Source organism: Megascapheus bottae, chromosome 14 (genome assembly GCF_031878675.1).
Source record: "Megascapheus bottae isolate mThoBot1 chromosome 14, mThoBot2.hap1, whole genome shotgun sequence".
Taxonomy (NCBI): domain Eukaryota; kingdom Metazoa; phylum Chordata; class Mammalia; order Rodentia; family Geomyidae; genus Megascapheus; species Megascapheus bottae.
In genome coordinates, this window is record NC_143522.1 from 34,550,707 (window position 1) to 34,575,881 (window position 25,175).

The 25,175-nt window shown below is 39.7% G+C and overlaps 1 protein-coding gene across 1 annotated transcript in view; it reads left to right on the plus strand.

The window, feature by feature from the left end:
- Positions 1–25,175, plus strand: part of Wdhd1 (WD repeat and HMG-box DNA binding protein 1) — a 58,320-nt gene that overhangs the window by 28,590 nt on the left and 4,555 nt on the right. Inside the window, exons 13-23 of the mRNA XM_090345007.1 lie at positions 110–351; positions 3,726–3,863; positions 7,530–7,686; positions 15,410–15,524; positions 16,032–16,163; positions 18,696–18,913; positions 19,000–19,118; positions 20,558–20,608; positions 22,120–22,163; positions 23,709–23,879; positions 24,722–24,852. Of these exons, the coding sequence (XP_090201133.1) occupies positions 110–351; positions 3,726–3,863; positions 7,530–7,686; positions 15,410–15,524; positions 16,032–16,163; positions 18,696–18,913; positions 19,000–19,118; positions 20,558–20,608; positions 22,120–22,163; positions 23,709–23,879; positions 24,722–24,852 (1,518 nt within the window). The remainder of the gene's footprint in view (positions 1–109; positions 352–3,725; positions 3,864–7,529; positions 7,687–15,409; positions 15,525–16,031; positions 16,164–18,695; positions 18,914–18,999; positions 19,119–20,557; positions 20,609–22,119; positions 22,164–23,708; positions 23,880–24,721; positions 24,853–25,175) is intronic.

Consider the following 25,175-nt stretch of genomic DNA (forward strand, 5'->3'; position numbering starts at 1 on the left):
TCAAGACAGTGAGTCTACCCTAGTTCAGAGGCATAGGAAGGGGAGGGGAGAAGGAAATTGGAGCTCATAATTATTAACTTGGATTGTTTCTGTCTTGTTTACTTTTTAGCAAGCTGCACTGCCTACATTTCAGTTCTTGGGATTCAAGCAAAGAATGGATGGTAGATATGCCTCAGCATGAAGATATTGAAGCCATTTGTCTTGGTCAAGGATGGGCTGCTGCCGCCACTAGTGCCTTGCTCGTTCGATTGTTTTCTATTGGAGGTGTTCAGAAAGAGATCTTCAGCCTGCCTGGGCCCGTAGTGTCAATGGCAGGACATGGAGAACAGCTTTTAATTGTTTTTCATAGAGGTAGGGCTTTTTTCTAGTTTAATAATTTGACCAGGATTTTAACTGAGATGGAAATTACTTTAGCTTTTCTGTAGTTGCTGTCTCTTTTTGGATTATGTATACTTCCTTTTGCATTTTTTAATATATTTTTATTGTAATTAATAGAAGGGTTACATGATATTTGCCAGCTAAATGGTGCATTAATTCCCATACATTGATACCCTTTCACATGTCTTGGTCCCCATTTCCCTTCCCCTCTCCCCCACCTCCTTTTGCATTTTATGTTTGCATAAGTGAAATCTTTGCAGAGAATTCTGTTGTATTTATTAATAGTAGTAAAAATAATTCTATTTGTAGACTATTAAACAGAAAATTTCAAGATGGAATATAGTTACTTCCATGTTTAATCCTTTGGCAAGCACATCTTTCAGAGTTTAAATTCCTAAAAGATAACTATCCTTTTAGTATGTAGGATCAAACCAAGCAACGTTGAATGTGATTCTTCCAAAGTTATTGCCTCCGTTTCTTTTTGTTGTTGTTATTCTTGTTCCTGGGGCTTGAAGGCTGCCCTGAGTCTTTTTTTGTTCAATTCTATCACTCCACCACTCGAACCACAGCTCCACTTCTGACTTTTTGGGTAGTTAATTGGAGATAAGAGTCCTACAGGCTTTCCTGCTCAGGCTGGCTTCAAACTTCAATCCTTATATCTCAGCCTCTTGAGTTGGTAGGATTACAGGCATGAGTCACTGATGCCTAGCTTTCTTTTTTTACTTCATGTTTTGTTTTTAGTCTTTACCACCTACCACTGTAGTTTTACCAAGATTACTATCAAGATTACTAACCAACCTGTGAGACTCTTATCTTCAATTAACCACCAGAAAATTGGAAGTGGTGCTGTGACTCAAGAGGTAGAGGGCTAGCCCTGAGCTGAAGAGCTCAGGGACAGGGCCCAGGTGGACCCAACAATTGACCAAAAAAAAAAGGAGGTGGGTGAAATGGCTCAAGCCTGTAATCCTAGCTATTCAGGTTCAAAGGCAGCCCAGGCACAATAGGACCTGAGACTCTATCTCCAATTAACCTCTAGAAAACCAGAAGTGGGGCTTGGCTCAAGGGTAGGGTGGTAACCTTGAGCTGAATTGCTTAGGGACAGCACCCAGGCCGAGTTCAAGCCCCATGACTCCCCCCCCCCCCCCAAAAAAAAAAGTACTAACAATCACTTCAGAGTTTGGTTTTATTTTAGAGCACTTCTCTTAGAAATACTTTTTTTTCCTTCTACGACATCCTACCAACTTTTTTCCTCACTGGCAACTTCTTTTATAGCTTTTATGTTGACTCCTTTTATTATGCTGATTTTCAGACTGGAACTGACCTCCCTGCTTTGGTACTCTCTGAAAATCAGGGATTTTTGCAAACTTAGCTATAGTGAAAACAAAACAAAAAAATTCTGTGTATCTGCAAGTGTAATTGAAATAAAATTTTTATAGACAGCTAGATGCTGGTAGTTCACATGTGTAATCTTATTTAGCCTAGTCAAGAAAGTCTATGAGACTCTTATCACTAATTAACCACAAAAAGCCAGAAGTAGAGGTTGGAGTCATGGCTCAATTGGTAAAGTGCTAGCCAGTGAGCCAAAGTGTCAGGTATCCAGTTTGAGTCCCAGTCTGAGACTTTAAAAAAGGATCAAAAAGTCAAGTAGAGCTGTAGCTCAAGTGGTAGAATATCAGCCTTGAGTGAAAAAACTCCGGGTTTGAGCCATGGTAATAGCACCCCCCCAAAAAAAAAAAAATCGTGTGTACAGTATTCTTTATTTTTTTTAGTACTGGTTACACCTTTAAATTGGTCAAACATACACTTAGAGAAACTACTCTGTGGAATTTTACCAAAAACCAGTTATAAATATATTTGTAGTCCATGATTTCTAAATTGGTATTACCAGCCCTATCTTACTGTGTCTCCAGGCCCAAAATATCCAATTGAAGTCTGGATATAGAGTTTTAATAGCTATTTCAAACTTAACTTAATAAAGCCTTTTTGCTTTTTCTTCTAAACTTGCTTTTTGCTTGGTTTCTCCTTTCTTGCTTTTGTCGGTTGTGGGGCTTGAACTCTGGGCCTGGGCACTCACTGTCCCTGAACTCTTGAGCTCAAGGCTACCACCCTACCCCTTGAGCCGTAGTGCCACTTCTGGTTAGTCAGAGATAAGAGTCTCAGGACTTCATTGCATGACCTGACTTTGAATTTGCTTAGTTTCTTTACCTCAGTGAATATTGTACTAGCAATCTACTTGGTAAGCCACAAACTCCATCAATTAAGTCCTCTCGTGTCAGTTCTTTTTTTCTTCCTATTTTTTGGGGGGAGGGGTCGGTGGTGGGACTTGAACTCTGGCCTGGGCATTGTCCCTGATCTCTTCAGCTCAAAGCTACCACCCTACCCCTTGAGTAACACTGCCACTTCCGGTTTTCTGGTGATTAATTGGAGATAGGAGTTTCACAGACCTTAGTGCTGGCTTTGAACTGTGATCCTCAGATCTCAGTCTCTATGGAGACATTCCAACTATATCTCATTTTGTTTTCTGTGTTTACACCCTGATCCAACCCATATGCTATATCTTAGACTTATCATAGAAGTTTCCTAACTTGCCTTTCAACTTCAAGTGCTTTTTAGCATCTATCCAAATGGCTACTTGGGTGACTTTTTAAAAACATAGGTAATTTCTCTCTTTCAGTCTTTCTGACTTACCTTTAAAAATAACGGTTAACACTATGGTAGATGTCAGTGATCTACTGTGATTTATTGCACAATCTGGCCCCTACCTGTCTCTTTAAAACTCATCTTTTGCCACCTTCTCACATTACCATATTCTGGCTATTTTGGGTTCTTTGAACTCTGTGCCTGTCTTAGGACCTTTCTATTAAGCTGTTGCTTCTGTTTACTACAGTGTACCTTCCCCTAACATTTGCATGGCTAGCCTTACTTTGTAATTGTGTGTAGCCTAAATTTTCCTTTTTTTTTTTTTTTTCCCTATGTCATGGAGCATGAACTCAAGGCCCTAGTGTTATCCCTGAGCTCTTCTGTTTAAGATTAAAGCTCTAACACTTTGAGCCACAGCGCCACTTTCAGTTTACTGGTGATTAATTGGGGATAATAGTCTCGTGGACTTTCCTGCCTGAGTTAGCTTCAACCTGCAGTCCTTAGATCTCAGCCTCCAGAGTGGCTGGGATTACAGGTGTGAGCCATCACTGCCCAGCTTAAATTTTGCTTTCTCTTTAAATGCCACCTTTGATTTTTAAAGCAACTACTCCGTCTAGCACTCTAAATCACAGTGACATTTTAATTCTAACACCTAATTGCATTTTGGCTGAATGCCTTCCTAATGTATGTATGTACTCCCTGTTCAGGAACAGGATGTGATGGAGATCAGTGTCTTGGAGTTCAACTGCTGGAGCTGGGGAAAATGAAAAAACACGTATTGTTCGGGAACCCTCTTCCTCTTACAAGGAAATCCTACCTGGCATGGGTAGGGTTCTCAGCTGAAGGCAAGATAAATTCATTTCTATGTGCTAAAGACATTTGAAAGAAGAAAATCGTGTCATTTTATTCCTAATTTGTTTCTTTAAAGATATGTTCATTATATTTTCCAAAACTAATGAATTTTAATATGTCAGCAAAATTGGAAACTGCAGTTGTTAGGTAAAATAGCCATTTTATTTATAAAATCTCTTCATGAGAAATAAGGTTCGAAAACAAACTATTTTGTTGTAATACATACATAAATATGCTTGTGTGTAAGAATGTTTGTATGACATTTAATATATGTAATATTTACATATGGAAGAGATATAAATCATTGGTGAAGTTGTCTTTTCCAATAAATTCTCACACAAAACTTAGGAATTTTGTAGAACTGTATTGTCTACCGTAGTAGCTATTGAATAGTTAAAAAATGAGACACAGAGGGTCAGGAGTTTAGCTTAGAGGTAGAGTACTTACCTAGCATGCAGGAAGACCCCGGTTCCTCGGAACCCTATACATAGAAAAAGCTGGAAGTGGTGCTGTGGCTCAGGTGGTAGAGTGCTAGCCTCGAGGAAGCCCAAGGACAGTGCTCAGGCCCTGCGTTCAAGCCCCAGGACTGACCCCCCCCCCCAAAAAAAAATGAGGCACAGAAATGGTGAGACAATAGGTAAAAGGAATGCAGCAGTGGTTCTTGTTAGCTACTATATTGAAAATAAACTGTACAACTTGAGTTTGGGAATTGGAGGGAAAAACTGGGAGAGAGCTAGGGAAGGGGTGGCATTATTCACAAAGAAATGTATTTTTTACCTGATTTAGGTAACTGTATCACCGCTACATATTGCCATTACAATAACAATTTTAAAAAATGAGTAGAGGAGGGGCTGGGAGTTTGGCCTAGTGGTTAAAGTGCTTGCCTAGCATGCATGAAGACCCGGGTTCGATTCCTTGGTACCACATACATAGAAAAAAGCCGGAAGTGGTGCTCAGGCTCAAGTGGTAGAGCTCTAGCCTTGAGAAAGTCCAAGGACAGTGCTCAGGCCCTGAGCTCAAGCCCAGGACTGGCAAAAAAAAAAAAAACGAGTAGAGGATCTGGGAGTTTGCCCTTTAATGTAGAGTGCTTGCCTAGCATGCGTGAAGACCTGGGGTTCGATTCCTCAGTACCACATACATAAAAAAGCCAGAAGTGGTGCTGTGGCACAAGTGGTGGAGCTCTTGCCTTGAGAAAACCCAACAAGGAGTTTAAGCCCAGTGAGTTTAAGCCCAGTACTGGCCAAAAAAAAAAAGGAATGGAAACAGCTCATGTCTGATAGAAAAAGAATGTATTTTTGGCTTGCATGTTTCTGTTAGTGCTACAATAGACTCATTTTTATATTGGTTTATAACATGATTTGAAAGACATGAATGCATTTTTTTTTTTTTTTTTGCCAGTCCTGGGCTTGAGCTCAGGGCCTGAGCACTGTCCTTGGGCTTTCCTCAAGGCTAGTGTTCTACCCTAAGCAACCAACCACTTCTGGCTTTTTCTATATATGTGGTACCGAGGAATCGAACCCGGGTCTTCGTGCATGCTAGGCAGGCACTCTGCCACTAGGCCAAACTCCCGGCCATGAATGCATTTTTTTATTTTATAATACTTGTCAACCTTTCTTGAGGGCTTTACTATTTCTGTTAAGAGATTCATGACCCCCAAATGAAAAAGCAATAGAATAATACTAACATGTATTACCTACAGTTGGATATTTTATTTTTAATATTCTGCAGTTGCAATTAATACACAATGAAATCTTCACTCTTAAATCCTTAAAAAAAGATTCATGCCTTTTGTTTATATCATTTAATTTCTGGGTGTATTTGTTTTGTTTTGGTTTTTTTGGTCTGTCATAGGGCTTGAACCCTGGGCCTAGGCGCTGTTACAGAGCTCTTTAGCTCAATATTAATGCTCTACCCCTTGAGCCACAGCGCCACTTCTGGTTTTCTAGTGGTTAATTGGAGATAAAAGTCTTTTGTGCCCAGGCTGGCTCTGAACCAGTATCCTCAGATCGCAGCCTCCTGAGTAGCTAGGGTTACTGGTGAGACACCAGTGCCCAGCTCATTTCTGTAATTTCTTATACCAGTTTCCAGTCAGATCCAGACCCCAAGGAAATTGATGTTTGCAGTAAGAGGGTTATAAAAGCACAGATAAGAAAAGGGATAATTACGTAACTTGTCATGTATTTGCTGCCCTTTGTAAAATGGTTGGAAAGTGACATGCCTGTTTACCTTGGACTGGGGAACAGGGTAATGAGGCCACCAGAGAAGAGAGAGAAAAACAGTGTCCAAGTCATATTTCTTTACATTGTCACCTTGTACCAAGTTTTGCCTATTTTACAAGTCTTTCTAAACCAGGAGCCTTTAGATTATGTTTAATATATTTAAAATTAATACTTAAAACTAATTAGTATTGTATTCTAGCAGGTGGCATAATTTTTACTGTAACTGTTAGATTTTTTCTTTTTAGTTGGGTAAAGTTTAGTTATATTAATTGTAGTTTCTTTATTAGTAGGTCTTAACTCTGGCTATAAAGTTTTACAGGAAATAACCTTGAATTATTTGTCCTTTTTTTCCTTTGGAAATGAAAGTTGAGTACTTAGTATATATTATTTTAACCTGAATGTGTCCTTTTTTGGGGGGGGGGTCATGGTGCTTGAACTCCTCCTGGCACTGTCCCTGAGCTCTTCAGCTCAAGAGCTGTCGCCCTACCCTTGAGCCAAACCCTACTTCCCATTTTTTAGAGGTTAATTAGAGATAAGAGTCTCAGGTCCTTTTGTGCCCAGGCTGGCTTTGAACCTTGATCCTCAGATCTCAGCCTCTTGAGTAGCTAGGACTATAGATGTGAGCCACCACCCGGCTAGAGAACCAACCTTCCTTCCTTCCTGCCTGCCTGCCTGCCTGCCTGCCTGCCTGCCTGCCTGCCTGCCTTCCTTCCTTCCTTCCTTCCTTCCTTCCTTCCTTCCTTCCTTCCTTCCTTCCTTCCTTCCTTCCTTCCTTTCTTTTTGCCAGTCCTGGGCTTAAGCTCAGTGCCTGAGCACTGTCCTTGGATTTTCTCAAGGCTAGAGCTCTACCACTTGAACCTCAGCACCACTTCTGGCTTTTTTCTATGTATGTGGTACTGAGGAATCAAACCCGGGTATTTGTGCATACTAGGCAAGCGCTCTACTACTAGGCCAAACTCCTGACCCCTAGAGTACATTTCTTTATAGACAATATCATCCCTTCCCTCTCCTAATTTGTCCTTCCCATTGCTACCTACAGGTTGTAGAATCATTTATTTGTTTATCTATTTATTTTGCACCAGTCCTAGGGCTTGAACTCAGGGCCTGAGCACTATCTTTGGGTTTCTCAGGGCTAGAGCACTACAACTTAAGCCACAGCACCACTTCCAGCTTTTTCTAGGTATATGGTACTGAGGAATCAAACCTAGGACTTCATTTGTGCTGGGTCTTCCTGAATGCTAGGCAAGTGCTCTACCAACTAGGCCAGACTCACTGCCCTATACAGTTAATTTTTAACATCGTGAGGACCAACCACTATGTTAAAAATTGCTACATTTTATGTTAAATATGCTACATTTGTTCACCCTTTGCTTGGTATGTGTTTTTGAAATGAGCTTAATTTAACATATATTTTCAAGTGATCTTTCTGTGGATATGCAGGTACTCCCTGCTATGTGGATTCTGAAGGCTGTGTTCGAATGCTTAACAGAGGGCTTGGTAATACTTGGACTCCTGTATGTAACACACGAGAACACTGCAAGGGGAAGTCTGACCACTACTGGGTAGTTGGTATCCATGAACATCCCCAGCAACTGAGGTGAGCTGTTACAAAATGGGTAAAAGTTGGCTACTTTTATTTTTTTTTATTTAACATTTATTTATATTTATTTATGTATTTTGTGGGTCATGGGCCTGGGCGCTGTCCTTGAGCTCTTCAGCTCAAGGCTACCACCCTAGCCCTAGGCCTGGGCTTGGGCCTCAGGTCCTTTTGTGGACCTGGCTGGACCGGGCTGGCAGTGAACCTTGATCCTCAGATCTCAGCCTCCTTAGTAGCTGGGATTATAAGCGTGAGCCACCGGCCAGCTTATGAGACTCTTTATTTCCAATTACTCCCTAGAAAACAGATCAAGGGGCAAAGTGCTAGCCTTGAACAAAAAGAGCTCAGGACAGTGCCCAGACCCTGAGTTCTGGCCCCGTGATCATCAACAACAACAAAAAAAACATGAAAAATTACCTAAAGAAGGTCAAATCACAGAAGCTATAATTGTAGATAAGTTTCGACAAAGTCATAGTATATAGAAAAATACAAATTCTCTCACATATATGAAAAAATGATTATTAGTATAAATACAAATCAAATGAAATAATTGTTTAAATTAAATAATTGTTAAAATAATTCAAGTAAGCAGTAATTGAATAAATAATAATAAATACTTGTTTAAGGCTTGCCAATTAGAAAATTCTAAAAGTTCAGTAATCCTTCCCTTTTTTTGCCAGTCCTTGGGCTTAAACTCAGGGCCAGAGTCCTTGGCCTTTCTCAAAGCTGAGCTCTACCACTTCAGTCATAGCACCATTTCTGGCTTTTTCTATGTATGTGGTAGTGAGGAATCGTGCATGCAAGGCAAGCATTCTACCAGTAGGCCAAACTCTTGGCCTCAGTCATACTTTTGAGTGAATTGACTGAGGAAATAATCTCAAGCAGTGCTAAAGGAGTATAAATCAGTACAAAATTACTCAAGTTTATGGTGGCTTAAAAAAATCCATCTTCTTGCCTCAGCCTTCTGAGTATTGGATTAGAGGTACAAGCCACCATACCTGCGTACAACTGAAATACTGAAGATTTTTTTTTGCCAGTCCTGGGGCTTGAACTCAGGACCTGAGCACTGTCCTTGGGCTTTTTCTTCAAGGCTAGCACTCTGCCACTTGAGCCACAGCACCATTTCTGGCTTTTTCTATGCATGTGGTACTGAGGAATTGAACCTGGGTCTTTGTGGATGCTAGGCAAGCACTCTACCACTAGGCCAAACTCGGAGCTCTGCTCTCCCACCTTTTTTTTTTTTTTTTTTTGGTGGGTCATGGGGCTTGAACTCAGCCTGGACACTGTCCCTGAGCTCTTCAGCTCAAGGCTACCGTCCTACCCTTGAGCCAAGCCCCACTTCTCCTTTTCTAGTGGTTAATTGGAGGTAAGAGTCTCAGGTCCTTTTGTGCCCAGGCTGGCTTTGAACCTTGATCCTCAGATCTCAGCCTCCTAAGTAGGCTAGGATTACAGGCAGGAGCCACCACCCTCAGCTTTTTTGTTTGTTTGTTTTTTAAATGAACATTTATTCATTTCTTCTGGTTGTGTGTACCACAAGATGAAATCTTAAAAAGAACAGGAAGATAGACATTTTTATCAGTTGTAATAAGTAGAAATATTTTTAAACAGTTTTTTAGGTTTGATACTGAGGCTTGAATTCAGCGATCAATTTCTTATTTAGCTTTTTTGCTTAAGCCTACCACTCTACCATTTGATACACACTTCCACTTCTGGCTTTTTTATTGGTTATTTGGAAATAAGAGTCTCACTGTCTTTTTTTGCTTTGGCTGGCTTTGAACCACAATTCTCAGATCTCAAATTCCTTGAGTAGCCAGGATTATAGGTGTGAACCATCAGCACCTGGCCAAATGTAGATTGATTTACTAGTTGAAAAGTGACAGAAATTTCTGTTTTCTGTTCCTGGCTTCTCTGGGCAAGTTACAAAGCAATATCAGGGATATTTTAACAGAGCTTAAGATAGGCTGCTTATTAATTTCTAAGAGCCAGGTTATTTAATAATTTAATTCACCTATCTTAATAGAGAGTTATAGTTTGGATCTATTAGGATTTTGACTACCCAAGTTATGATGGTTTATTTTATTAATGAATGTCATTATATTCATTTGCAATGAATTATTTGATTTTTTCATTTAATTTAATAAGCACTTTTATCTAGCTCAATTTTCATACTCAACTTAAATACCCAGCTTTCTTAATCTGCTTTTCTCTTAAGATCTACAGAATTTTAACTTTGATGTTCATTGAAAACCATGGTAATTATAGCTGGTAATGCTTAACAATTAAATTCAACATGGGATGAAAAAATAATGGACTCTAAATTACAGCTTTTAGACTTGGAAGGATTTTAGAAATTGCTAGGTCAATGATTTCTGACATTTTCAAATACAGGAACCCTTTTTATGTGTTAGATATTCATAATTTTCTCATGCTGGTAGTTGTACATTAACTATCAGTCGATAGTCCATTGAATCAGAAGCTTCTATAGACCTACAGTTATATTTTAATACAGGCTTATAAATTGTGTCATCTGTGAACCCGTGAAAATTCTAATATGTAACATGGAAAGTATTTTTTTTTTCCTCTGTCAACACGACTCATTCTTATTTATTGGTTCATTTGATTGTGCTAAGACTGGGGCTTAAACTCAGAGCCTGGTGCTCTACTTTGCCTTTTGTTGTTGGTATTCAAGATTGGTTCCCTACCACTTGAGCCATCCCTCCACTTCTAGTATTTTGCTGGTTAGTTGGAGATAAGGGTCTCATGGACATTCCTGCTCAGGCTGAGTTGTGACCTTGATCCTCAGAGCTCAGCTTCCTGAGAGCTAAGATGAAAGGTGTATGCTACTGGCACAGTGCTGAACTTAGTAGTCCCTTAATGTATGCTAAAGTAATTTTCAGTCCCCAGCTCCAACCCTCAGATACTCTTGGGCCCCTGGCACTGGGTTGTGGCGGGTCCTCTGTCTGGTGGAAAGTATTTTTTATATTCAGTTTGTGGACAGTTCATGGTAGTCTGTGAATTTGTGGAACCTTTATTATAATTCCAAAGCTACACAGAGATAAAAGCATAGTAACTACTGGCTTCTTTTGGTTTCTCTCAAACCTCTAACATTAGCCTTTCTCTGAAGTTTCTCCATATGATAAACTTTAGGTTCTTACTAGTTAACTTGTTTGAGATAATAAGTTAATGACAAAAATACTCATATATTCTGTATTGAAATAAAGGACAAATAAGAACCAGACACCAGCGGCTCATACCTGTAATTTATATTCAGGAGGATGAGATTGTGTTTTGAAGCAAGTCAGGGCAGGAAAGTCTATAAGATTCTTTATCTCCAATTAACCAGGAAAAGGCCAGATGTGGAGGTATAGCGCAAGTGGTAGAGCATCACCTTTGAGTGAAAAAACTAAAGTACAGCACCTAGTCCCTGAGTTCAACTCCAGTATTAGTGCAAAAAAGGAGGGGGGAAACAAAAACAAAAACTTAACTGTGGAAATTGAGTTAAAAATACACTGGATGATTGGGTAAATGCCAAGTAGTGGAATTGCTGGGTCATAGGGGAGCTCTATGTTTAATCTCTTAAGGAACTGCCATACTGCTTTCCATAGTGGTTGAACGAGTTTGCACTCCCACCAACAGTGTAATAGTGATCCCTCCTGGCCACATCCCCTCCAGCATCTGTTGTTATTAGTTTTCTTGATCCTGGCCATTCTAACTGGAGTGAGATGGAATCTTAGAGTTGTTTTGATTTGCATTTCTTTTATGACCAGAGATGTCGAGCATTTCTTCATGTGTCTATAGGCCATTTTTGTTTCTTCTTCAGAGAAGACTCTCTTTAAGTCTTTGGCCCATCTCTTAATGAGATGGTTGTTACTTTGGAGATTAGTTTTGGATTGATTCAATTTTTTGAGCTGTTGATATATTTTAGATATGAGGCCTTTGTCTGTTGTATGGTTGGTGAAGATCTTCTCCCACTCTGTAGGCTTCCTAATTAGTTTACTAGCTATGTCCTTTGCCATACAAAAGCTCCAGAAACAAAGACATACTAAATCCACCAGCACAACAATGTTCATTGCAGCACTATTTACCATAGCAAAGATATGGAACCAACCTAGATGTCCCTCAGTTGATGAGTGGATCAACAAGATGTGGTATTTGTACACAATGGAATTCTTTGCTGCTGTCAGAAAGAATGACATTGCCCCATTTGTTAGGAAATGGAAAGACTTAGAAAAAAATCATATTAAGTGAAGTAAGCCAGACTCAAAGGAACTTAGGCTCAATGGTTTCCCTCATTTGTCATAATCAGCAGAAACCTTGGGCTCTCCTAGCAGAGATTTGCAATAGAGCAAAACCTAGATACATAAGACCATATGATGCTAAATGAAAAGATCTCTAGGATATAGAAACATAAGCCATATAATGAGTGATTGTTGTTCTTAAGGTACTATGTTATCTCTCATCTCTTTTGCTGTCCCTTGGTTATCTCATATTGGTACAGTATCTCACTTTGTTACCTGATATATCAGATATATTTGTATTTGGTTATTTGAAATTGGATAGGGAACAGGGGAAAACAAGATGAGGGGTGGGGGTGGGGGGGAGGGAAATGGGGACCAAGATATGTGAAAGGGTATCAATGTATGGGAATTAATGCACCATCTATCTGGCATATATCGTGTAACCCTTCTATTAATTACAATAAAAAGTATATGAAAAAAAAAGTACACTGGAATAATAATCATTTCTTTTCTTTCTTTTTCTTTCACCAGTTCTGGGCTTGAGCTCAGTGCTAAAAGAGCATACTAAGTAGCACAATTTCCAATTTCAGAACAAAGTTCAAGTTTATTTTTTTTAGAATAAAGACAGTAAAAGGAAAGTACCTTAAAATAAATTCAACATACTAGATACTAATACATTGCTCTTCTTTCTCTTTGAGACAAAAATCTTGTTATTGTGGCCCAAAGGCTAATCTGAAAGTCAAAATACTTCCACTTCCACCTCCTGGCTGCTGGGGTTAAGGGTGTGTGCCACTAAGGCTAGCTGAAATAATTACTTGTGTGTGTGTGTGTGTATGTCCAAGCCTGGAACTCAAACTAAATATCTGATGCTTGCTTTTATTCACTGGCTGGTACTCTACAACCCAAGCCATACCTCCAAACCCTAAATACATTTTCTGCCTTTCTAAGTAATTCAATCTTTCTTCTACAACAGACTGGCCCTTAAGAAAGAAATGATTATGGGTAGGGAGTTTGGCCTTGTGGTAGAGTGCTTGCCTAGCATGCATAAAGACCCAGGTTTGATTCCTCGGCACCACATACATAGAAAAAAGCCGGAAGTGGTGCTGAGGCTCAAGTGGTAGAGTTCTAGCCTTGAGAAAGTCCAAGGACAGTGCTCAGGCCCTGAGTTCAAGCCCAGGACTGGCAAAAAAAAATAAATTAAATTAAAAGAAAAAACACTAGGTTGGGTACATTGGCTCAAGCCTGTAACCATAGGTACTCCAGAGATTGAGATCTGAGGATCGTGGCTCAAAGTCAGCCCAAGCACTAGACTCTTCTCTCCAGTTAACCACTAGAAAACCAGAAGTGGTGCTGTGACTCAAGGGATAGGGCAGTAGTCTTGAGCTGAAGAGCTCAGGGACAGCACCCAGGCCCATATTCCAAGCCCCGTTACCCACATGACAAAAAAAAAGCCCCCCAAAAAACAAAAAATTGGAACTAGGTCCGAGTGTGGCCCAGTGGTAGAATGCTTGCCTAGCATTCATGAAGCCCTGGGTTCAATTCCTCAGTACCACGTACACAAAAGTGGCGCTGTGGCCCAAGTGGCAGAGTGCTAGCCTTGAGCAAAATGTGTCCAAGGACAGTGCAAAGGCCCTGATTTCAAGCCCCAGGACTTGCAAAGAAGGAACTCTTAAAAATATGTTTTTATTTTCATTAAAATGTTTGTATTGTCACTAAAAGTATCTCGAGAAAGAGTATTTTGAATAGCATTCCTGGGTATTGTCAATTTTTAATTAGTGAGTATTTTATTTTATTTTGCCAGCCCCAGGACTTGAATTCGGGGCCTGAGCACCATCCTTGGGCTTTCTCAAGACTAGAGCTCTACCACTTGAGCCACAGCATCATTTCTGGCTTTTTCTACATATATGTGGTACTGAGGAATTAAATCTCTATCTTTGTGCATGCTAGGCAAGCACTCTACCACTAGGCCAAACTCCCAGCCCTCCCTATAATCTTTTTAATGATGCTGAACTTTCTGCTATTCTGTCACCAACATCTAATAAATAATTATATTTGGACATTTTTATTTTATCTTTTTCTTTTATACTTACCATTGGCACCAAATATTTCCAGATTAACAAATGAATATTTTCTGTCAAAATTTTATCTTGGAGTAATTGACTCGATCTCATGAATCCCCATGAAAAGTGCTTTATGATACAGTTTATATTAATTTTTTAAAGTGAATTGTTGTGGCTGGAGGCTCCCCATCCTTCCCACAAAATCCAGACTATTGACTAAGGAAAATGTTAAGCCTGCTGTGAGCTGGCCTCATTTCATTAATATTTACTTACTTTTGAGCCAGTACTGGAGCTTAAACTCAGCGTTTTTCACTCTTGGCATTTTTGCTAAACATTGACACTCCACAGGTCACACCTCTGCTTCCATCCCTTTTCTGGTTAATTGGGGGTAATCACCTCACAGACTTTTCTCTCTGGGCTGGCTTCAAACCCAAAACCTCATACCTCAGTCTCTTGAGGAGCTAGGATGATTGCCTCAAGTGTGAGTTGCCAGGGCCTTGCTTGGCCTCACTTTTAGTAAGTCCTAATCAAGCTAAGTGAGAGAAAGGAATTTTTGAAGTTTTTTTTGTTGTTGTTATTGTTGTTTTAGTCAGTTGTGGGGCTTGAACTCTGCGCCTGGATGCTGTCCCTGAGCTCTTCAGCTCAAGGCTATCGCTTTATCCCTTGGAGCCACAACACCACTTATGGTTTTCTGGTGGTGAATTGGGGATAAGAGTCTCACAGACTTGTGCCTGGACTAGCTTTGAACCTCGACCTTCAGATCTCAGCCTCCTGAATAGCTAGGATTACAGGCGTGAGCCACTGGATCCTGGCCTCAAAGTTCTTGAAATGCATAGAGTGACAGCAGTCTTTATGTCTTGTCAATCTAGTATACTGTTTTTTCCTTGGAGATGCTGGGATTTGAACTCAGAGCCTCATGCTTGCTAGGAAGGCATTCTATCATGTTCCCAGCCCATTAATTTTTTTTCGAGATAGGTCTCAATTTTGGCCCAGGCTTTTACCTAGAATGCTGTCCTCCTATTTTACACTTTTCATCCTAGCTGAGACGAGGTACACTCACACCACCCTTCCCAGTTTCTAATGGTGAGATAGGGTTTCATGAACTTTTTTTTGTCTGGGTTGAACTATGGTCTTGAACTGTGATTTTCCTGATCATAGTTCCCATGCTGCTAGGATAACAGGCATATACTGCCATATCCAGCTATTGGTTAAAAAGGAATTCCTCTGAACATTTTGCCTGGACTGGCCTTGAATGGCTTAATGTACTTTTTTGTCCTTCAAAAGAAATTTATTGTATATTGTTAAGCTAGACATTAGAATATTATTGTTTAGGAGTAGTAACTTTTGAGATGTTTTTATTTGAACAGTTTTTGAGACATTGTAGAGCATCTTTATAGTGGAATTTATTTTTTTTTTAACTAACAGGTGCATTCCTTGTAAAGGTTCTCGATTTCCTCCCACCCTTCCACGCCCTGCTGTCGCCATATTATCATTTAAACTTCCTTACTGTCAGATTGCAACTGAGAAAGGACAAATGGAGGTATGTGGAAGTCCTAGCTTGATATTCTGAGTTTGGTAGACGGTGTGCCTGCTTATAATTACCACCTGGTTGCCATCATAACTTCTAGCGGTTTCGGTACAGAGTAAATGGGTATGACTGAAGGACATGCTGTGATAAGGTCATTCCTCTCCTGGTCCAAGTCCATGCACACCGTGACATAAATGCCTGGCTTACTTCACCCTGGTCCTCACCCTTTGTTAGTAAATCATTTGAAACCTTGCAGTTATTCTAACCAAGGAAGAAATCATAGTCTACAAAACTAGTTTACCAAATTGATGCATGAAACTTAAAACATTGTTTCTGTACACCCCTCCTTTGTACGGATAGAAGAAGATAGAGCTGTAAAATCACATTGGAATTTGAATTGTACAGTAAATGTAAAGAAAGGATTTCAGAAAATATTTATTCAGAAATTGATATCTTAAGGTAAATGCCCAACACTTTCCTGATGGTAGTATTTGTCTCTAATTTTATCCACTTTTGTAGGAACAATTTTGGCGTTCGGTTATATTTCACAACCATCTTGATTACTTAGCTAAAAATGGTTATGAATGTGAAGAGAGCATTAAAAATCAAGCAATAAAAGAACAACAGGAACTCTTAATGAAAATGCTTGCGGTGAGTAAAATACACTGAAAAAATTATAATGCCTTTCTTGAGGTTGAATTTTTTTTTTTTCCTAGTGGTACTGGGGCTTGAACTTGGTGTATTACTCAAGTATTCTATGACTTGAGTCATATCCCCAGTCATGTGAATTAGCAGTAATATACCTAGGATTCATAAGTTTCATCCAGCGGTTCTTTTTCCTTTTAAAAGTTGTTTCCTTCTTTGATGTTGCAGTTAAAATATTTGAAGTATTACCTTGTGTTTTTTGCCTACCAATTTGCATTTTAATAGGCCCTCAGGTGACTGATGCTGTTCTGGATATTGCTCCCATACTCCACAAAGTTTGGCTTGGGTGTGTTTAGATCTCCCAGGTTAGACAGCTTTGTCACCTTCTTTGAATTAGGCACCAGGGTGTAGAAAACATTGGTTGTAGTCTGTGGCTAGATTTGGTTCCTTGGATAGATGTTCATTTATCTTTGGAAGAATGTGTCTTAAAGGTTAATATATCCTCACTCTAAATTGGCTTATCAAAGGGAATATAATACCTTTTTTTTTCCCCTCTTCTGGATTTATTCTAGTCTGTCAACCTTTGAAGGTTAGTTTAGCCCAGTCATTAGGAAAACCAAACCAATCCCCTTCATTTACAAATCCCTCTCCACTTGGAGGCAGAGGACTACCCTGATTAAAAAGTACTGCAGGCTGAGGGCTAGGAGTTTGGCCTAGTGGTAGAGTGTTTGCCTAGCATGCACAAAGACCCAGGTTCAATTCCTCGGTACCATATACATAGAAAAAAAGCCAGAAATGGTGCTGTGGCTCAAGTGGTAGAGCTCTAGCCTTGAGAAAGCCCAAGGACAGTGCCTAGGCCCTGAGTGCAAGGCCCAGGACTGGCAAAAAAAAAAAAAAAAAGTACTACAGGCACTGGCGGCTCACACATGCTATCCCTTGCTACTTTGGGAGGGTAAGATAGGGAAGATAGTGATTTGAGGCCAGCCTGGGAGGGAAAGCTCATGAGAAAACCCACCACCACTCAGCAGTTAGCTGGACCTGGTCCTGCTTACGAGTAGCTGGACACAGTGATGCGTGTGTCATTGTAGTTTTATAGGAAGTGTAAATAGGCAACTCATGGTACAGGTTACAGGTACATGTCCCAAGTATAAAGCAAGGCTATTAAAAATAACCAGTACCAAAAAAAGAGAAAAGGACTAGAGGTGTAACCTAGTAGTAGAGCCCTGTAGATAACACAAGGTTCTGAGTCAAACCCAAGGACTGCCAAAAAAAGTATTCCATGTACATCCAGGAGAGTGTACACAGCTTTCATACTGATGTATCAGGTGTGATACATCTAAGTAACCAAATACTTGTGCATTGAATTCTGACACCCTTGGTAACAACATGCCTCTGTTTGGAGTTTCCTCATGTTGAATTACCAGAATTCAAACCAAAAGGGTGATGAGTGCTTTGTATGACACGTTAAAAGGGGAAAATGCCCTTTGTTTTAAAGAAAAGCATGCCACAAGAAAACCAAATTGTTAATTTAGAAGTTGTGTAGCTATTTGTGATAGTTTACAGATTAAGCTGGGCTCCTATAGCTCACATCTATAATTCTAGCTACTCAGGAGGCTGAGATCTGAGGATTGAGGTTCAAAGCCAGCCCAGACACAAAAGTCCCTAAGACTATTACCTCCAGTTAACCACCAGAAAGCCGGAAGTGGCACTGTGGGTCAGATGGTAGAGTACTAATGTTGAGCTAAAGGGCTCAGGGACAGAGCCCAGGCCCAGAGCTCAAGCCCTACTACCAGCTAAATAAATGTTGTAGATGATACTGTACTGTGAAATGGAAGGATAAATATACTTTTTTCCCACTCAGATTTCTTCAGTAGCATTTGTGTGCCAGTTCTGAACAAAGTAATATTTAACTTAATTTATTTACTCAAAGTTTTCTTTGTTACTGGATGAGTGGCAGCTAGAAATCCAATTAAAGAGAATTTTGTTTAAATTTAAAACTTAGTTTCCTTCATCTTGAAATTAATTGTTATTTGATTGAATCAGAGTTACTGTTAGTTGTAAATGCATCATGATTTAAGCCACTGAGACGAAAAGTCTGCTTATTAAACCAACCTACCATGAGTTGTAAGCTTTCTGATTTCATAGATATCAAAAAGTGTGAAGTGCACATGTTATAATCAGTATAAATCTATGGTCAATATCTAAAAAAACTGTTCTCTCCATTTTACTAGTAGTATTGGTATTTAAAATGTTTTTGACTTAGCCAGATGCTGGTGGCTCATGCCTGTAATTCTAGCTCTAGGAGCTGAGACTGAGAATCCCAGTTCAAAGCCAATCCAGGCAGGAAAGTCCATGATACTCTCTTATCTCTAGTTAACCATCAGAAAACTGAAAGTGATTTTGTGGCTCAAAGTGCTAAAGCCCTAGGCTTGAGCAGAAAAGCTCAGAGACACTGCCCCAGGCAGAGTTCAACCCCCCACAACCAACCCCCCCCCAAAAAGTTTTAGACTTAATATATTGTTTTTCTTTTGGGGTTAGCTTTCTTGTCAACTGGAGAGAGAATTTCGTTGTGTGGAACTTGCTGAACTAATGACTCAACATGCTGTGAATTTAGCTGTTAAATATGCTTCTCGCTCTCGGAAATTAATATTGGCCCAAAAACTTAGTGAACTAGCAGTAGAAAAGGCAGCTGAACTGGCAACAACCCAAGCAGAGGAGGAAGAGGAAGAAGATTTCAGAAAGAAGCTAAGAGCTGGGTAAAAAATACTGAGTTGCTTGAATTTTCCTTTACAATCTAAATACTACATTTGCCTTTGCATAGCTCTTTATTACTGTCTCTTAGTTATAGTAATACCGCTACAGAGTGGGACCAGCCACCGCTCAGAAACCAAACTGAAGAAGATACCGAGAACAGAGGAGAGGCTGATGATACAGAGAAAGCACCGGAACTCCATGAGCACGGTGAGAAACATTGTGTATGTGTGTATTCTGGTCCTGAGGCTTAAACTCAGCATGGGTACTGTCCTGAGGTTTTTTTTTTTTTCTCAAGACTAGCACTCTGCCACTTGAACCACAGCTCCAATTACAGTTTTTTTGTGGTTCATTGGAAATAAGAGTTTCATGAACTTTTCTGCCCAGGATGGCTTCAAACTGTGATCCTTATATCTCAGCCCCCTGAGTAGCTAGGATTACACATGTGAGCCAACAGTATCCAGCTGAGATACTTTCTTTCTTTTTTTTTTTTTTTTTGCCAGTCCTGGGCTTTCGCTCAGGGCTGGAGTTCTGTCCTTGGACTTTCCTCAAGGCTAGAGCTCTACCATTTGAGCCTCAGCACCACTTCTGGCTTTTTTCAATGTGTGTGGTACTAAGGAATTGAACCCAGGTCTTTGTGCATGCTAGGCAAACACTCAACCACTAGGCCAAATTCCTGGCCCTTGAGATACTTTTGTTTTGAATAATTTTTATTATCTTTAAGGGGTTGTATAAAGGAATTAACATTCATGAAAGCAGTTTATAAATACAGTACATCTTTTTTTTTTAAAAACCAGTACTTGGGCTTGAACTCAGGGTCTGAGCACTGTCCTTGGGCTTTCTGAAGGCTATTATTCTACCACTTGAGCCACAGCACCACTTCTTGCTTTTTTCTGTGTGTATTGTACTGAGGAATTGAACCTGGGTCTTCGTGCATGCTAGGCAACCATTCTACCACTAGGCCAAACTCCCAGCCCAAATACAGTGTATCTTGATCAATGTCACACCTTTCAATGTTCTCCCCACCCCTCTCAACTTACCCCTTCCCTTACTTATCTTAATTTTAGGTTATATGTTCAATTTTTTTTGCCATTAACAAAGCAGTTTATGGATACAATGCATCTTTATCTGTGCGTCACCACTTCAATATCTTCTCTCCCTGCCCCACCCTTCCCTTATATTTCTCAATTCTGTGGTATATACAAATGACTTCTTGCCTGCATTCTCGTCCCTTATCCTTTAGCATGGTTTCCTTATTTGTGGTAGCTTGAATTTGCCTATAAATCTACAAAGTAAACATACTATGTGGTAAGCAAAGGGTTACAAATGAATTGACTGAAGTATAATAGATTATGGAGAGCACACATAGAATAATTCTTTTAAAAAGCCAAAGCTCAACAAAATAAATACCAGGAAATGTATACTTGCAAGAGGGAGAATGGGGCCGGGGAGAAATGGGTAGAAGAATGAGATAGGTGCATTTTAAGGCTGAAAGTGATGAGAAATGTCATGAGTGAATTTTCCTGTTTGTTTTGCTTGGTGAGGAAATCTCCCAAGTCCCTTATTTCTGCGTGATATCTTTTGCTGTCTGCTGAATATCAAGGATTTTATTTTTTTCACTTACATTATATTGTTTATCTTAATTATAGGACAGAACTCTAAAAGTGCAGATACACTTGATGCACCAGCTATTAAGTCAGGTGAGGAATATTTGCAAATTGTAATGGCAAGAAAAAATTAGCAAGTAGTTTTTACTTTCTTAACTGTATGTATGTTTTGCCTTTTGTTTTTTGGTACTCAAGATCAAACCCAGGCCAGTGCAAGTGCTTTGTCACTGAGCTTCATCCCAGCCCAGGAATTAGTTTTAAAAGTGATCCATTTTCTACTCAAATATACCTTTCTTTCCTGTTTGTTGTATTTGGTTTTCATTTTGTTGTTTTATTAGAAATTCTGTTTGTGAAACTCAGTAACATTTATTAAATGTTCTGTGTCAGGGACTTCGCTAGGTAGGGAATACAGAACTCAAGCAGACATACATGGTTTATCCCCGCCTTGATGTACTTCCCACCTGGAAGGAAATATGTTGATGATAGATCTGAGTTTTACTAAGAAAACATGCAGGATACTGGAGGAACTGTGTGAGTGGGGGTGTGATGGTAGAAAGAATGGGTAGAGTTATGAAGGTGTTGCTAAATGTAGAGTGTAGGAGTTCAGAGTGTGGAGAATGACTCAAGGGTAGGGTGGTAGGTAGCCTTGAGCTGAAGAGCTAAGGGGTAGTACCCAGGCTGAGTTCAAGCCCCATGACCCCCCCCCCAAAAAAAAAAGATGTGAGAGAAAATGGTTGCTGAAAGGAATATTGAGTAGGTTTATTTTTTGTTTTTCTTTACTTTCTAATTTTCATTTTTGTCAGTACTGGGGTTAGAACTAAGGGTATGCTCTATTATTTGAGCCATATTTCCAGTCCTTTCCCCGCTGGCCCTTTTCTGTTTTTAGATAGAGCCTCACACTTATTCCCAGTCTGGCATGGACAACAATCTTCCTAGCCAGACACTGGTAGCTCATGCCTGTGTTTCTAGCTATTCAGGAGGCTAAAATCTGAGCATCACTGTTTGAAGCAAGCTGGGGCAAGAAAGGCCAAAAGGTAGTGAGACTTTTATCTTTAATTAACCACCTAAAACCTGAAAGTGGCACTGTGGCTCAAAACAAAGCAAAGTAGTAGAGTGGTAGCCTTGAGCAAAATAGCTCAGAGACAGCACTTATGCCCATAGTTCAAGCCCCACAACCAACAACAACAACAAAAATAAGGTCCCACTGTTCATAATAACAGAGAGAAAGACCTCTATCTATTTTGGGTATTCTGTTGTAGCAAGTTGGGACAGTTCCCATCTGACATCATTTTGACTTGGAGATAGGAAAGAGGTCATTTATAGCTCCTAGTACTTTAAAAGTTGCAAAATATGGGCTGGGAGTTTGGCCTAGTGGTAGAGTGCTTGCCTAGCATGCATGAAGACCCGGTCAGTACCATATACATAGAAAATAGCCAGAAGTGTGCTGAGGCTCAAGTGGTAGAGCTCTAGCCTTGAGAAAAGTCCAAGGACAGTGCTCAGGCCCTGAGCTCAAGCCCCGGACTGCCCCCCCGCAAAAAAAAAAATTGCAGAATATAGTACAGATTAAAATATTTTATTAAGTGAGGGTTTCTTTCTTGTGAAAGGTGCTGTTACCCCTAGCAACCAAGGACGAATAAACCCATTCAAGGTAAGCTTTTTCCACTGGTATTTTTAAATTCCCTCCTTTCTTCCTTCTTTCCTTCCTCCCATTTTATCTGATGCATAAACTGAAGACCATCTGGATTCTCAGAAGGTTCTGGGTGCTATTAAAACTGTTTTAGACAGTAAAAGGAGCTTCAAAGGCTTGTGGTTGTAAGCATTGAGGTGTTCAGTTGTGTGGGAGCTATGGAGACTAGTTTCCTGCGTTTGGTGGAGGTCCTTTCTCAGCTTCAGCAGTAGCGGCCAAACAAGGTTGCTATCTCTGCCAGCCACAGACAGGAGTGGGAGGCAGTTTCTCTATATTCAATCACCACCATCTTGGCCCACTCCTGCTCATATCCATTTGGCATCCATTCTGACCTTGGTACTGAGATACCAAGCTCACTAAAGCTGTTGAAAGAGCTTCAGGACCAAGTCAGTCATTCTCGTGGCTTGTTCATTGGCGTCTCCCATTTTTCCATAGTCAGTGACTTTCTTGGTATAGCTTCTTATTTCCTTCACTTACAACCACAGTACCTTTATGTGCTCATGTCACGCTAGTCCTGTAAGGAAGTTCTGCAGCAGGTGGATATAAGACTTGGGACCAAGGTTCAGGTGACATTCTGTGAGAGATGGTAGCAATAACAGATGGCCACATTTTCCCAGTATCTCCCAGCCCCTTGGAAGCTGGGAGTGTCAGGGTATTTCTTATTATTTAAAAACATGTGCGGGCTGGGAATTTGGCCTAGTGGTAGAGTGCTTGCCTAGCATGCACCAAGACCCAGGTTCGATTCCTTGGTACCACATACATAGAAAAAAGCCAAGTGGTGCTGAGGCTCAAGTGGTAGAGCTCTAGCCTTGAGAAAGTCCAAGGACAGTGCTCAGGCCCTGAGCTCAAGCCCAGGACTGGCAAAAAAATAAAATAAAAACCAACATGTCCTTTCAGGGCTGGGAGTTTGGCCTAGTGGTAGAGTGCTTGCCTAGCATGCACGAAGACCTGGATTCGACTCCTCAGTACACATACATAGAAAAAAGCCAGAAGTGGTACTGTGGCTCAAGTGGTAGAACTCTAGCCTTGAGAAAGCCCAAGGACAGTGCTCAGGCCCTGAATTCAAGCCCCAGGACTGGCAAACAAAACAAAACATGTTCATGCAACAGAACATTTCCAGGTACAACCTTCTTAGTCTCAGAGCCATTGAAGACTTGATCATTGTGAAAAGAAAGAAAAAGAAGCCTCAGTTCACATTTAGGTCAGGAATTTAAGAAAGGATTCTGAAACTAGGTACGGGGGTTTGTTCCTGTAATCTTGGCAAATCAAGATGCTAAGATCTAGAGGACCTCTTATTCTCTCATACTGATGGTTTTGAAAAATCCTCCCTCTGTGTTTTCTTTGGGATGTGGGATTATAAGGTACCACATGAATCTTAATTTGGAGCATACCATAAGCATTCATTTCCCAAGGAGAGACCATAATCCAAACATGACAAATTTAAAGGAAATAAATTTCTTAGAAATTTTCTCTAAACAGAAATGCCAATATCAATTTGCTGTTTAGGTAACAACCAGTTCCAAAGAATCAGCTATGTCAGTGAATTCAACGCGGTCAACTAACATTTTAGATACTATGAGCAAATCATCTAAAAAATCCACTGCATTTAATCGAGCAGCAAATAATGAAAAGTCTCCCGTTATAAAGCCTCTGATTCCAAAGCCAAAGTCTAAGCAGGTACTGTTTCATTTACCTACATCTATAATAAATAGCATCAACCTGTTTCTCTTTTTCTCATCATTTACCCTCATCTCTTTTCTCTCTCCTATCTTCCTAGTTTCATGACTGAAATTGTGTGTGTGTGTGTGTGTGTGTGTGTGTGTATACACATATGATTATATACACACATTTATGTATATAGGTATATGTACCATGTCCATGAATACCTGTGGCTTTTAGGTCTAACGACCACATATGAGCAAATACATAACAATATTTGGCTCTTTCACTGTGGCTTATTTTTTTCAGCATCTTTTCCAATCCCATCCTTTTTCCTGTGAATGACATGATATCATTTTCCTTTGTGGCTGTGTAATATTCTATGGTGAAGATTATATATCTCACTTCTTTATCTGATTGTCTTGTTTGGTACCTCAGCTGATTCCACCATTTCTCTGTAATCTTATACATCTCAGATGTATCCTTATTTTATAGTGACTATTACATTACATAGCCCTACTCTTCCCTTTTGTATTCTGAATTTGTCCATTCTTATGTGCATTTCATCCTAAGTTTATATCATTAGTTAAATCAATCTATTGCTTTTTTCTATTTTATGTAACTTGATTTAAAAAACATGGAATTTGAAGTATGGAGGTAATTTTTGGTTTTGTATATGTGCATGTTTATTTTCAGCTGAAAACTCAAAAGACTTTGGTAATTAGTATGTGAGTTATAAATGATTATAAGTGCTTCTTTTTATAATTTAGAATTTGTTTGATGCATATAAAAACCTTATTAGAAAAAAAAGAAAAGAAAAACCTTATTAGATTTAATGCTTATAATGTTTGTTCTTATAGGCATCTGCAGCATCTTTTTTCCAGAAAAGACCTTGTCAGGTTGATAAGACTGAGGAAATAAAGGAAGAAAACCCTAAAATTGCCTCATCTGAAGCCCCAGTGTTGTGTCCTCAAAATGTTGAAAACCAAAGGTCAGTTCTGACAGAATTTTAGTTACTTTTCATCCAGTCTTAAGCATGTTTGAGTGACTCTAAAGAGTTTGATTGTTACCTCTCATACTACATTATATAAAGAAAAGGGGTATAATAGATGCTATGCTTTCTAAAAAGGATTACCTTTTGCTGCTCTAGAAGAAGAAAGATTACTTGACAGCATTTTGATCTTTTAGGTGTGGCTTCCCTGTCGATTTGAAGGTCAGGCAAAGAAAGGGAAGCAAAAATTACTTTGCCTAGAACTCTAAATATAGGAAGATAGTATTTTATTCATATGTACAATATTTAAATCTTTTAGCAAT